Consider the following 14,983-nt stretch of genomic DNA (forward strand, 5'->3'; position numbering starts at 1 on the left):
GCAAGAGACAAGAAAGAATTTTTGGCTGAGAAAGCATGCTGCTTAAACCACTGCTATTAAAAAATTAAGAAAGTAAATATTTTCATAGAATTTTTGTATGAAAAAGAGCCTTACCCTTCTTTGTACTTAAAGTGCTTGAAAGCCAAGTTAATAACATCATTTACCAAACTGTCTATTACAGGATGAAGTGGAATCTGGAAACACAAAATAAAACATAACAAGCACACACATATTACATTTCATGCTGTATACCTTAGTGCTAGTATTACTCATCGGTATCTCCCATACAGAAATACGGTATCAGCTGAAACAGCATCTAGCTAACAAAACGGCTGAAATGAGCCAGCCATTTAAATTTTGCTTAGTATTGAAGAGAAACACTTGAGCTCCAAAGACTTGGCAAAGTCAAGTCCGTATGAGCACAGAATATTATGTATAGTAGAGGTGCAAGACAGACAGCAATGAACACGTGTAGGATGTATCTCTTGTTTTTATGAGATTCTTAAAGATGGAAATAAGAAAGAAGAATCCTAAAATTCAGTTGTATTGGTAATTTCCATCATTTATTAGTTAATGGATAATTTAAGAACTCCATACCTGTTTCAAAACTTCTATTAATACTAAAGAAAAAATAAAATCAATAGCCAGATCTCTTCTCTCCATTAAATAGTCCCTCTGCTGTTCATCACTGCAAAATCAAACCAAGAAACACAGTATTTAGGAGATATATCGTAATTTCTATTATATGCCTTCTTCAGTTACACAAATACATTTAACAGGGGATCGTGTTCTACTTTTTAAACAGCAGTCCAGCACTTCAGAAAGTAATGCACTAATATGCTCTTAAAATCTGAGATAAATAGACCTAATCTAACTTGTTACTTTCAATTTCTCTCAAATGTTTATATGTCATGCTCCGTTGCCTCCTTCTTTTTTCCAGTTTAAGATCAACACAAAACTTTTTCAAGAAAAAAACCCAAAACAAAAACAAGGAAGCTTTTGGATTCTATATTCTAACAAATGGATTTCATTTCAATTTCCTTGCTGACAGCACCATTTAGACAGTTCTCACACTTTGGAGGTGAACGTAATTAACTATTTTGTGCTATCACATTCCTATTTAGACTTCTGACAGATTTTGAAAAATGCCTTAAAAGTACTGATGGAGAAATCATAACCAAACTACATTCTCTTTTTAAAACTGTTTCACTGTTATTTTTTTAACTTTAGCATCAGATGTCAAACATTCAAATGTGCAGGTTGCTGAAGCTGAACCCACAGAACACTGGACTCACTACTCTTTAATCAAGATGTAGGGAAAGGTGCAGTGATGTGGGATCATCAGCTTCTCTCTCAAACATTCCATCTTTTGAGGGAGAAACAAGGAGTGGGATAGCACTAAATATCAAAGTTTTTCAAACTCCAGGTTTGAAACCTTGTGCAGAACAACCGAGAGGAATAAATCTCTGAGGTGCATAGCCTGCAAAAAACATACAAAAAATATCCATTTGGATCACCTGATTACAGTTTCAAACTGTACTGAAAAGATAACATGAAATACATATTACTTTTTTGTAAAATTAAACGTTAGAGACAACTCTGCTGTCCATTTGAAGAAGTTACCACTGATTTCAGTGAGATTTTTGTTTGCATAAATTCAACACAATTCTTACCAACTTTAAGAACTTTAGTGATTTCAATTGTACTTATGTGCTTGTAATAAAACATGCATTTAAGAGTTCTGCTTGATCAGCAATGAAATAAATGACACACATTTTGTTTATCTTGGTTTCACATTAACTGGAGAAAGGACTGGTTCTACGTCCTTTCTGTAACTTTGTCAATTGACAGAATGGCCTTCATTCACTGCTAAGCTGACTTTCAACTAGATTTTGGGTGGAGCTCCTGAAGACATCTATTTATGAGCAGGTGGTCCTGCAACAAGTCAAGAGAAAAAGGCACTTCAAGGCAAGGATTAATCTCATCCAAAAGCAGACATCTAACTGATGAATCAGGCCTTCATATTGCCTAATTCTACTGATATAAAGAGTTTGGAAGATTCTTATTCAGGTTCATGCCTACCTTGATATTTAAACTAGCTCCTACCCTTCATTTCAGCAACTGTTGCCTTCAGTAGTTACTGGATTATAATGTAATACTAATATGAAAAATTGCCTATGCATTTCCAAACACCAGCTCTGCCTGTGCTGATTCTCCTGCTGCTTCACTGAAGTGTAAAGGTAGTACCAAAGTATTCAGAAAAAAATGTAAGCTTGAAGAAAATAGTTGTACCTTACTGTCAGATCTCAATATAAAACAAGACCAATCCGTTGCCTTATTACTAAGGAACTACTGATATCATAAGAGACAAATAAATTTGTTTGGGGGACTTTATTTTTGTATGCTTGTTTGTTTCAAGATCTAAGTCAATGTTGCTAAAGCTCTTTGATTCACAAATTATTGGATTGAGGATAGGTGTATGTGAAATTTGTATGACTAAGCAGAAAGCTTAAAAAATTCAAAGTGTCACAGAACTATTGCCTCCTCACATGGGTAAAGACAACAAACATAGCTTATACAAACCACTATTTAAATGACATTATAGCATTCAAAACAGCAGTAAGGAACTGTCTGAACTATCAGGACCATAATTCTAAAGACACAATTACTCCATCCATCTAGAAGCTGAGATAAGAGTTCCAGGAACAAGCAGAAAAATATTACAACTTTCAAGCAACTGTAACCTCACAAAAGCTGACTGGTGAAATCTTAATACATTCTACCTTAGAATCTGTCAATAATGTATGTATGCATGTTCAAAATCATACCTTTTTGATTTAGTGCTTGTTCTTGGTCTGTACTCATGAGATTCATCTTCTATGCCATTCTGTCTTTTATACCAATCAAACAAAGTGCGCAGGATAGAGGGCAGACAATATTCTGAAAGTGAGCTCATTGAGCTTATTACCTATGGGGAAAATACAAGTCAACAACTCAACTGGTATTCAAGTTTCCCCTCCTCTTTAAAAAAAAAAAAAAAAAAAAAAAAGTACTAATTCAATGGTTACACATGTTCTTTATTGTTTTGATCTCATGTTTGAGACCCATGGTACAAGCAGTAACTTAATATTCTGCACTTCCTATTGCAACGTAAGTAGAAATACAGTGGGTTGTATGCTGACAGCGTCTTTCCATTGATGATACTAAAAGTGCACTAAAATTGTGTATCGCATCTCACAACATGCCAGAAAACTATCTAGTTTTTCAAGGGGTTTATTTTAATTTGTTACCACAATTTTGATCTGAGTTTGAGCACATTATAAGGAAAGAAAAAGGGATGAATCAGAGGTACTGTCTTCATGGGTTGCATCCGACTGCTGGATGCCCATCCACCCATTCTCAGAATACACTGAGAAACACTACGAGCTCTGCAATAATCTTAATCAACTGAATGTGCAGATGCATCTATCTTACTATTAGGCTAACAAACATGGTAACTTAGATTTCTCTTTTATGTATAGGAAAATATTTGCAGTTTTCTGGGTCTTTATTCCTTAAATGTTACTGATTTAGCAGCTCTAGTGGCATACTGGAAAGGAAGACTACTGCTCAGTATAAACTGTGTCACCAATTACAGAAATGTTACTGAACATGTAACTAATTAACTGTGACTTAAACTTCCTATTACAGGAAATCATAAACCTGCAAAACATGAGAAGATAAAAGCTGCGGTGAAAAAAACTTCCATTATCTTACAAAAGGATTATATATGTATTGCAACTGAATGTTCACAGCTACAGCATTTGTGTACATTCTAAGAAAACAGAAAATGACTATTTAAAGTAGGAATAAACTACTGATCTGAAGATTTGTCACCACCTCAAGATCATGCAGGGCTTGATCCTGTGAAATGCTGAGTAGCAGGAGCGAAGTGCTGAAGTATGTAGTTCATGTCAAGTACACTGATTATGTGATTAACTCTGTCAGGATTATCCACCTGCTTAAATTTAAACCAGCACATTTCAGTGCTTGTGGAACAACAGCTGATTTTAATGTCTCATGTAAGACCAAGCTTGTGTGAACTCTGTGACTAAGAGCAAAACTGCAAGACTGAGCACCATACATGCAATTCCCAAATGTTACTAAAACCTTAAATGAGAACTTTTGTGGATGACAGTTACACCAATAACTCTGATCTCTTTTCATTTTCCAGCCTCAGAATTTAATTAAGTCACAGTGATGTTGTGACTCTAAAGTTAATGAGACAATTTGGGGATAAAGTATTATTATTGTTCAGGTATTATGGCCTAAAATAAAACATGAAGCATTACAAAGCTATAACAACTGCCCCTGTAAAAATAAATTTCCATAAAAGTAGTATTTTAGGAAAGCTTTCAATCCAGTGTTTCCCATGTATTTTATTACCTGAAATACGAAACAAGTTGCTGTGGAGTATGGCATTAAGGCACTGCTTGCAGAAGTGACAGGAGGCCTTTCATGAAGAATTACTTCAGCAACCCAGGCTCAATTATACGAAAGCCTTCAAGCGTAAGACTTCAGATAAATACTTAGAAGACACGAATACCTAGTGTCAGTGCAAACTAACCACTACCAAGTCAGAATGCTTAGACATTTCAATGACTTCTCTATTGTTTTCCTACAGTTTTTCTGAAGCTGGTGCAACAATGGTTGTTAATTATGAGAAGCAGTGAGAAAGGGTTTGCTGGGCAAGGCTAGAATAGAATCACAGAATCATAGAATAGTTTGAGATGGAAGGGACCTTTAAGGGTCACCCAGTCCAACCCCCCTGCAGTGAGCAGGGACATCTTCAACTAGGTCAGGTTGCTCAGAGCCCTGTCCAACCTGACCTTGAATGTTTCCAGGGATGGGGCACCTACCACTTCTCTGGGCAACCTGTTCCAGTGTTTCACCGGCCTCAATGTAAAAAAAATTTTCTTCCTTCTATCCAGTCTGAACCTACCTTTTTTAGTTTAAAACCATTACCCTTGTCCTGACACTACAGGCCCTACTAAAATAGATCTAATTATCTTTTAAGAGATCACAATATTTAACTGCAAGTCAAAAGTTGTTTCAATCAGGTCTGCCTGCACATTTACCAACATAGTCATCAATGTTCTTCTCTAAATCCCAGCTACTCAATTTCACTCACCACAAAAAGTCGAAGTGATTCCTGTTAAATGTCCTCAAGCCATACTTTCTCTGCTGAATTTACAGTGTATGTCTTTAGTGGTGATAAAAGGTCAGTATAGCTTTTTTAAAAATCTTTCTGTCATTGCACTTTTAAGACAGGAAGGAAGGGTGGACTGGGCAAAGACCTGGCTCCCAGGGAACAGGAAGGGAGGGAAGTCTAGCCAGTGTGTTGGTTACTCAACCCTTTCATTTACTGGAAGTAAGTCCAGGAGTGAGATGAATTCTAGCTCTGTGCTGCTCCTGAAAGGGAGTGCACAGATGTACAAATATGTCCTTGTTGGACAAACGATCATGTTCTCCTATCATAAATGAACTACCTACTGTATAGCTTAAGGGTAAGAAAACTGCACAAGTATGGAGCTGTTTAAAACTTGTGTTCACAGAGCATTAAATATACTTTATGTAAAGGCTTAATATTTATTTTGGACTAATATATAAGAGTAAATTTAATGAAATTCTGCTCAGATAGTTTGCTACAGTTATACACTTTCATAAAGTCTTGCTATATTGTCAAAATGCAAATATAAGAAATGTTTTTACTGACAGCAGATAGATGCTGATTACTTTTTGTATTTCACATATGAATTTCTATGTGCTTTAACAGCAAATATATTCAAAACTGCATTCAATTTCCAACAGTATCATTAATTTCTTGGGTCTGCATTTTTTTCCTATACCATATATTTCATATGTATGCTAAATGTGCATTTTATTGCTGTTTTAATAATGCAGAATTGCAGTATTCATTTTTGCATAGGGTTGGTTTATTTTTTTTTAATCTATTATTTGCACAGTGTCTGCATATTCCGTATTCAAATTTTTCTTGTGTAGACTCCAAATAATGGACATTAGGAGTGAGATTTTATACTTTCTATCAACGCTACTGAAAGCAGAATTTGATAAATGTTGTCTATCTGTAGCCATGCAATAATGTCCTCCCTTTATTCAATGCTTTTTCCACTTAACGCATGTCTATAACAAAGCCCCATAATTACAAACAATACAGATTCAAGGAAAGTAACAGCTGCAATGAAATCCTTGGTCCATGAAATCAACAGCAAAACTGTCATGGACCTCAATAAGACCAGGATTTCATAAGCAATATATGAAATTAAGGAGATAAGGTTAACAGTTTCTGTTCCTAATACTCTAGACTGGGGCAGGGGGAAGGTGGAGAGCTGAACTGCCCCAAGCTCTAATCAAAGAAGCTACATGCTCTAATTCTGTTGGACCCTTTGAGACAAAGCATTTCTTTTCTGCTAATGACCGATTTCCAGACAAGTCAACTCTAATTGAAAAATCTGTGAAATGAAACATTAGGAGCAAGTTTTGCAGTTGCATTTGTGTAGATCTCCTTTCATCCACATCTTTGTTCTAAGCATTTTTTTGGACAGTGCTATGAAGTTAAATCTCCCTGGCAATGGTTAAAACTGGTAACTCTTAAGCTGGACTCACTAGTTTTCATTTATGACCTTGGGTTTTGTAAGGAAAAAAACTGGAGTTTTTAATACCCTAGTTTTATAAATGGGTAATTTCACCTAGCTTGCTTACAAATTAGCTCTGTTTATAGCTATTTTACTACCAGGATAACAGTTTACATGAAAACCCATTTATTTCTAGTGTGCAGCAAGTTCAGTTCTGAATGTGTTATCTTTAATTTTGCCTTCAGTTTTACTTCTTTACACACTGCTTGAACGTGAACTTCTGATCAGGAGCCAAGGTTGTTCTATGACCTCATCACCACCATTTCTTATACTTCCTGTATGATGTGCCCTTCTGCTGATGAAGGACAATGCGCAAAAAGCAGGGAAAGGGAAAACATAAAAGGGTCTAACTCCAGTGCTACTGCAATGATTATGACACTGTTATTTACTTACTACATCTAACAAATGTAATATTGGATGGGAATAATTATCAGTATGTCATTTACCACATCTAGGTTGTTATGAAAAAGGGACACTTCATCATTAGTATTTTGCTTAGTGTCTTATTTATGTATAATTGTATTTTCCACATTTTTTATTATTTTTATTTTCCTTTTTTTACCTTGACCTATTTTTGGTTTCCATCTCCTAAAAGTATATAAAACATTAAATGTTTTAGCTTTCCAATCTGTATTCTTCAATTTAGTGCACTTCTAAGAAGAGAGTAGTATAATTAAAATGAGCACAAATTTTTGTGCCGTTTATGCTGAAACTCTGCAACAGGCACCTCATACTGACAGTTTCATATGAAAACTAAGCCATGCTGTTAAGTTTTCACTTCCATAGCTAAAACTTTTCAATCATTTTGTATTCTCATATGCAAAAATGTTTGCAGGTTCATCCAAGATTACACAGTTCCCTTCTGCCTCCAGTGTTGTCAGTTCATAGAACATTTATATACCTTGTTAAGAACAGCAGATACTTCAGTAGGGGCTGAGAAAGACTAATAAAAATGTGTCTTTGGGTGAGGATAAGCCTCTTGGATAATTATGGGTTTTTTTCACCCTAGCTTTTGATCTTTCCATGTACTGCAACTTTATGGTTTCCTGTAATAGAAAGTTAAGTCATAGTTCAGTAGTCCAATGTTTAATAACATCTCTGTAATCTGGGACACAGAGCATCCTAATGCTGGAGCAGTATTGCTCTTTGCCAACAGATAACTAGAGTTGTCTAATCAAAAACTTTTAAACATAATTTTAAATATACTATAAAGATATACAAAACCATATGAAAAAACTACATAATTTTCTGTATATATTTTCTTTATATACATGCACACCTACAAAGGAAAATACAGTCAGTTTAAGGAACCCAGTTTGTAAGGCTAATGGTGAGACATTCTGCAAGTCAGGATAAGTAAGATTACTTCATACATTGCTCAAGCCACTGTTATGATTTTCAGGAGGGTGATGCAATTGGCAGCCAGACAGAGCCCACAGGACAATACTGTCTGCCTAACAGGAGGCACTGACACTACATCCACATGGAAAGAAACTGCTCTGCCTGCGTATAGCTAGGTCCCTAGACGCTGGATCCATCACCGCCATAACAACCAGCATTCCTAAAATGTATTTGAGAATGGGCAGGGAAAAATGCAGGTTCTCAGAGAGCCAAAGGTAAAGCTATTTAGGGGAAGTAAGCAGTGCTTTCATACCTGTTTTAAACGGTTCAGGGGTGTCAATGCTAAACTTGATGCTGATTATTCTGGGTAGCTAAAGTTCCATTCTGCTCATCGTTAAGTTACTGTAAAGGGGCATTTTTTGGATGTTTTTTCCCACCTCTGAAGTTGAATTGCAAAAGACAAATTTTAAATCAGGTCATGCCTTAGTTTTGGTGCTTTTTAATTTACGGTTAGAAGATGCAGCTCAGATCTTTTAAAGTGACTAGTGACCTGGTCACTTCAGCATCACCTATCAATTTCATTCAAATTGAACAGAGATAATTTTGATAAAGTAAAAAAAAGAAAATAAGGTTCCTTTGGCAGCGTGTCACTTCTGATGCCTTAAAATTGAAAGTCAAAATTGTTAGACACCCCTTGAAAACGTTTGTTCATGGGGGTTCTCCCTGTTTTCTTCCTTGGTTTCTGTAGTAAAAATGTTAGGAATGTCATGTGTGTGCCCTTTCCTGTTTTTGCTAGATGACTTTATGTGTTTCAGGAATAAACACCAAACTTTTCCACCATACCTGAAAGGGAGAAGCAAGGGATTATCAACCTGGACTTACATTAACCCACAGACTCTTTAAATATTTGAGTTAACTTAAAGAAGAAAACTTAAATGGTTTGATTTAAAAGCACATGTCCTCTTACTTGGATTTTAGTATCATGTGGAATCATGATCTTCAGAATTTTCCAGGTAGACCACACCTTCATCTTTAATGTCAGCAAAATTATTCATACTTTCATGACAACTTTATAATACTGACATGTTATCATTTGCAAAGCAGCTTTGTAATACTGAGATGTACTGACCTAATCTACTGAGTCAAACGTGCCAAGAAACACTTTTTGCTCTATCTTCCTGCCTCTACTGTAGCTGAGTTCTATCAAATCTCTACAGTGTATCACAAAATTTTAAATGAAAATCTAACTACAATTTAGCCAAACTAGAATTATTTTGGTAAGTATGAACTATGTTCTTGAAAACAGGCTCATTAGCCAGTTTCAGGTCCCATCTCCCAAACAAAGGCATACCACAATGCCAGGAGAATTAAACTCTCAAAATCATCATGCTGTTCAAGCAGATAACAATGTGAAACCTGGAAACATTCCCAACAACTAAGGCTGAGGCAGACTGATAGTCTGAACATTTCAATCTGAATAGTTCAGAAAATTTCAAGGCACTGAAAACAAGGTTTTCTGACAAGACATCTAAGGCACACTCAGCTTTATTCGTCTGTCAACTCTACACAAAGGTAGGACTTTAGTCCAGTTAGAAATACATGCAAATGTTGTGTATAGCAAAATTTGCCTTTGTTTTTTGTTTGCATCTGTTTTTTTCCTGCCAGCATTCAGAGTAAATTGCTACAGTTGTAAATACGCAGTTGCTTTACTCCAGGAAGCATTGGCTGTTCTCATTAATTTATCTTGACTTAATTGTTCGATTTTCTGTCTATTTACCAATAACTAGGAGAAGCGTTAAGTCTTCTAATTCTTCCTTGTAAAGGGCCACAATTTGCTTAACCATGAATATTTATCAAATCATGGCCACCCATTATGTGTTTGTTTAATACACTGCAGGAACTGTATCACAAGGTTTGCATATGGGTGGCTTATTTTGTTTTTCTTTCCCATTTGTGTTTGACACCCTTCCCACAGGAAGGAAAAAAAAATATATATAAAATTTAAGTCAGAATACCACAAAAAGTTTCATTAGGCAGGTAGGGAGTACTCATAAAGCAGTCTCCTTTAGCCTACAGTGGCTGGCTCCCCTGTGGGGTCTCTCTGCGGTCAGCAAGGCGGACAGGGATGCACAAGTCCTACCGTTCATCTCCTGCTCTGAACAGCCCTCCATGCAGGCTAGTCCTTCCCAAAAAGCAGCTACAGAACCGCCTAGAGAGCGTACCTTTGCCAAGCTAAAATTATGAAGTGAGCCTTTGTGAATGCCAGTGGGGTCTCACAAGGCATCCTTGCTTCTGGTGCAATGCCCTAGAAAGCACGATAAATGTGTTAAATTCGTGTGAGGTTCTAAAGTCCTACTATACCTACCTCCTCTCTCAAAGTTAAGTTAATCATTATGGTACTTGCAGCTTATGGCATTAGCTTCAGTTGTTTTCAGTGTTGCTGCTGTGGCTGCTGCTTCTGCCTCTCTGTCCTGTATTTCTGGCATGGTTGGCCGCACGCTGGTGTGGGCAGCCATGGAGATAGAAGCAATGGTGACAACAATGGCAGCTGAGGCAGGAATAGTGGAGCAGCAGCAAACCTTGTTGCTTATGATACACCTTCAGTTTATCCTTCCTCTGCTGGGAGTGAGTTTTGTGAGTTCTGGCATCCTTAATGCAAGTTAAACGCTTTAGCACCTATCCTTCTCTATTTCAAAATAGGTTACTTAAGTAGGAATTTTTTGTAGATTCTTTTTTTAAAGGAAGACTGTTGACAAAAACTCATTCTCTTATATCATTAAAAAGTGTGTATATTGCTGTTGGTTTTATTTTTGTACTTGTTCCATTTCCCTTACATAATAGATTTATTAATTTAATGCCAGATATAAATTCCATTTTATTAATTACATTTTTGTTGTTTTATTAAATGAAATCTAATTAATTACATAAATTCTATTTCAGTTTTTGATTCTTTTTTCCTGCCAATCATTTTTCTCTAATTATTATTTACCTTGTCATATATAGGCATTGACTCTAAACTGAATTTATGCTTAATTTTAAATACAACAGGTTGGCTTAGCCTATGTGAAGTGTAGAGCGCATGTAAATCATGCTCGGTCACAGCTACAGAGACAAAGCAGACTGATGGGACTAACAGCAATGACAATGATCCTAAAGGCCCTGATAACCATATGAGAAACCCCATAACAGAAAGATTGGGGGCTGTGCACCTGTTTCAAAACCAGATATTCTGAAAAGATACAAAGTTTGGTTCTAAATCTCCGTCAGGGAAAACAGCCAGGAAATAATATGCATTTGCCTAATACACTATAAAAAGCAAGAAATTCTATGGCAAAAAAATACTGAGCTTGAAAACACTGCAAAAATCCTCCTAATTTAAACCCAAGAATGGTTAGGCAAAGCACTCATCACTTGACTAGAGAGATATTACTTTTGAAGTATGCAATGATAAGGACACTAGATTGCCTTCTAAGTATTTGTCTTCTAGCCTGAGGAATGGAACTAATGTAATTTCAAGTGTCTTACTTGATCAAACTGGGGGTCTTCTCCTCGTTGCAGAGATTTGGTCAGTGGCTTCTCCTAAGAGGAAATACAGTAAATATGTATTACTGAAAACCAATACTATGATATATTCTATCAACTCTAGTATTATTTTTCTTGTTAGATTTTTACTCACATAATTTGCCTCCTGATCAGTTTCATGCTGGAGCTACCATTTGTTTCATATGCAAAGGAGACCTCTGCATAAATATGACCTAATACTGACATGATGTCTTTAGTGTCTTTCCAAGAAATTAAAGGATTAACCAGCTATTACACCTGAGTTACTTGGTGCTCACACTGATGATAAATTCTTTCAAAATCATAAAAAACACCTGTTATTTCCTCTACTACAAAACCAAGGAGCTCTATTTAGGTACATGATGTACTTACCTGTTGTACTACTACCCGGCAATACAAACATGTCCATAGATACAGTGCATCACGCAGTGCATACTGAAAGAAAGTGATTTTAGAAGGATCCCATACCATAGAGTTCATTTTTAAGGAACATAATTGTGGAAGAAATTATTACTGAAAATAAAAAAAAACCCTCATTTTTGGAATGGAAGCAAATTTTCAGGACACATTCTCAGAGTACCTGCGAAGGCCAAGGAGAACTGCCGATCTCAGAAGGAGTACCCATGTGTGAACATCCATTTACCTTTATGGCTTTGGTGCCACAGGCTCAATTACTGAGGCATGTAGAAGTACATAGTTCATTGAAAAATGCAACAGTGTACAAAACCTGAATCTCCTAAACCACACTGAAAATAAACAATACATGAAGCCAGACGACAGTCTGAAAAAATATGTCACCGTCACAATTCTGTGCTGAATTGTACTGCTGTTGCTGGTGTCTGAAATGTGCCAGTGCCTTATTCATTAGTAAATCATGCATCTTCTTCTACAGCTGCAAGATCAGGGCTCTCCCACCAGCTCAGCATGAGATTTTCTGTTCAGCTTTCAGCAAACTATTACACTCATGAGCATCTGTTAATGTATCAGGCAAAACACTGTCACTGCCAGGGGATGTGAGATGCAAAACAAAGAAAACTGTAAAGCTGCTGAGATAATGGAATGGAGAGACTTGAGGCAGTCCAAAGCCTTCTATTATTTCATGTTTCTCTCTGGAGAAAGTGTTACCCAGTATAATCTGCCGACTGATTTTGAAATTAATTATGCTGATCCATTTATAATGCCAGCTGGCAAGGAGGCTGGCTGCAGGGTGACCACAGTATCCCCTGACTACCTACCAAATAGAAAAATCAACAAAATGTTTTCTACTGAGTCACTGATTTATCCAGGACAGTCGTTAATATTTTTCATTGTTATCTCTAATGTCTAAAGTGACTCCTTCAAGTGACATTAAGGCAACTATTAATTAGAACTTTATGGCAGATTATTGGTAATGAACAGACACAGTAAAACCCTTTAGCCCAGAAAGAGACAGGACACTACCCCACCTGCAGTCCTCCTTAATCAGTAACTCTGTGCTACCCCACCTAGTTGTGTCCATGGAAGACAATACTTCTTTTGTCTATTGTCCCACAGTGAAAAGGACAGCAGATGAACTTTCAAAAGCAGTGTTCGATTACTTTAGAAAGAAAAAGATTCCTTAAGTTTTCATGAGTCCTGGACAAATCAATGTACTGAGAATTAGTGCAGCTTAGAAAAAAACCCCAACAATCTTCTTTTTTTTTTTAATTAAATTTCTGATTCTGTTACAAAAGACTTGTGCTACCACAGACAAGTTTTTAAAGGTCTGTTTCAATAATGCTTTAGCATGCAGCAGTCTTGTGTTCTCATACCCGACGCTGCAATGTTTGGCTTTCACAGTAGTATCTAAAATCCTGCAGAAATGCATCCAGTGTTTCAGGCAGAAATAAGGTGTGAGATTCCTTGTCACATGTTTATCTGTAAGGTGGCACAATTAAATGAGACAAAACATGCTCTGGGAACCCAGGTCTGGAACTGCAAATCTGAAAGTGTCCTAATCACCTGTCCCCTATCTCTGGAAGCACAGACACACCTCACAACTACCTGAGTTTCCAATGATGATGTTCCCCAGGGGCTGTGCTTCTGAGTCAGTGAAGATCCCCCCTCCATTTTGGCAAGGCAATACCACTCATCTCTTTCCCTCTTACAGGCAACTAGACCAGGGCTTCCCTAGCGATGGTACATTCATGGGCCATGCAAGACTTTGTCATAGCAGAAGACAGCCCTGGGATGGAGACCAGCCAAGGACACCCATCAAAACCCAGGAAGGGTGCTGCCGCCATAACTTCTCAATGTCTCTAGTCTGGGGCTTTAACTTAGGCCTTTTTCTCCCCTTCATCCCATCCTGCACCTACTGTAGTTCCTGCTGTTTCCCCTCTCCTTGTACTCCTGCCAGGCAGCAGCTGCTGCTGCAGCTGTCTCAGCCTCCTCTTCATCCCCCTGTTCGGGTTGCTGCTGTTGCTGCTTTTTCCTCGACTCTTTCCAGCTACAGCGCTGCCACTGACACTGCCTGCCGTGACTGCAGTGACAGCTCAGCCCAGCTGGACTCAAGCTGACCCCATGAAGCCAAGTGTCTCTGCACATACCCGCTGTTCTGGGAGCGAGCTGCCCATGTCAGAGCAACTCCTTGCACCCCTGTTGCAATGAATGGCAATAACCATGGAAAATTATATTTGGAGCTTGGAGATTTGAGAGAAGTCAAAGTAGGAGCTATTACTATTTACTTTATTCCTAATGATGAGTACTGAATAGATAATGAGCCGAATGAAGATGAAGGGTCAGATACAAATACGGTTTTTGGCGTTTAAGAGCTTCTAATATATAAAAGGATGATTGCTTGCACAGTGAGGGTGACAAGTAACCATCTCAGGAAGATGCTGCTGAGTAAATTCAAAGACAGCTCAACTACACGCAAGTGCTTCAAGTGTTCTTTAAAAACAGCAGGTTTTTCTTTAGGCAATAGATAATTTCTTCTCATCTACTGTAAACAACTTGCCTATTCTATACCACTTCATTCTAATATCCTTACAAATCTTACCATTTCATTTAATACAGCACTTTCCACATTGTTGGTATGGCAGCTACTATATAAAACATATTTATACTCATGGTAGCCATTTTCATTATATACCAAAGGTTCAGGACTGGCAAAGGCAAGGTTAAAACATATATTAAAGTGAAATTGCCTCTAAATAATAGACTCCATAACAGTCTGTTTACTCTGGAGATACATTTATTTAAAAGTTTAAAAAAAAATCTTAAAAATGTTTTCCAGCCTCAAGGCACTATTTTATTTTTATTTATTTTCTTGCCCACCCAGTTCAGAAATGGCAAAGAGGCCCTTTTACATTATGAGTTGACTGTTTGAGTCTCTGTAGCTATAATACATGCTACAGAAATGTCTTCCA

At 37.1% G+C, this 14,983-nt stretch overlaps 1 protein-coding gene across 4 annotated transcripts in view; it reads right to left on the minus strand.

Annotated features, from left to right (window-relative positions):
* The window catches only part of FRY (FRY microtubule binding protein), a 247,907-nt gene that overhangs the window by 112,519 nt on the left and 120,405 nt on the right, over positions 1-14,983 (minus strand). For all 4 annotated transcript variants that reach the window (XM_055802396.1, XM_027792033.2, XM_055802395.1 and 1 more), the window contains 4 exons: positions 11,562-11,615; positions 2,829-2,968; positions 598-688; positions 115-194 (listed from right to left, as the gene is read on the minus strand). In XM_055802396.1, the coding sequence (XP_055658371.1) occupies positions 115-194; positions 598-688; positions 2,829-2,968; positions 11,562-11,615 (365 nt within the window). The remainder of the gene's footprint in view (positions 1-114; positions 195-597; positions 689-2,828; positions 2,969-11,561; positions 11,616-14,983) is intronic.

The sequence above is a fragment of the Falco peregrinus genome, chromosome 4 (genome assembly GCF_023634155.1).
Source record: "Falco peregrinus isolate bFalPer1 chromosome 4, bFalPer1.pri, whole genome shotgun sequence".
Lineage (NCBI taxonomy): Eukaryota > Metazoa > Chordata > Aves > Falconiformes > Falconidae > Falco > Falco peregrinus.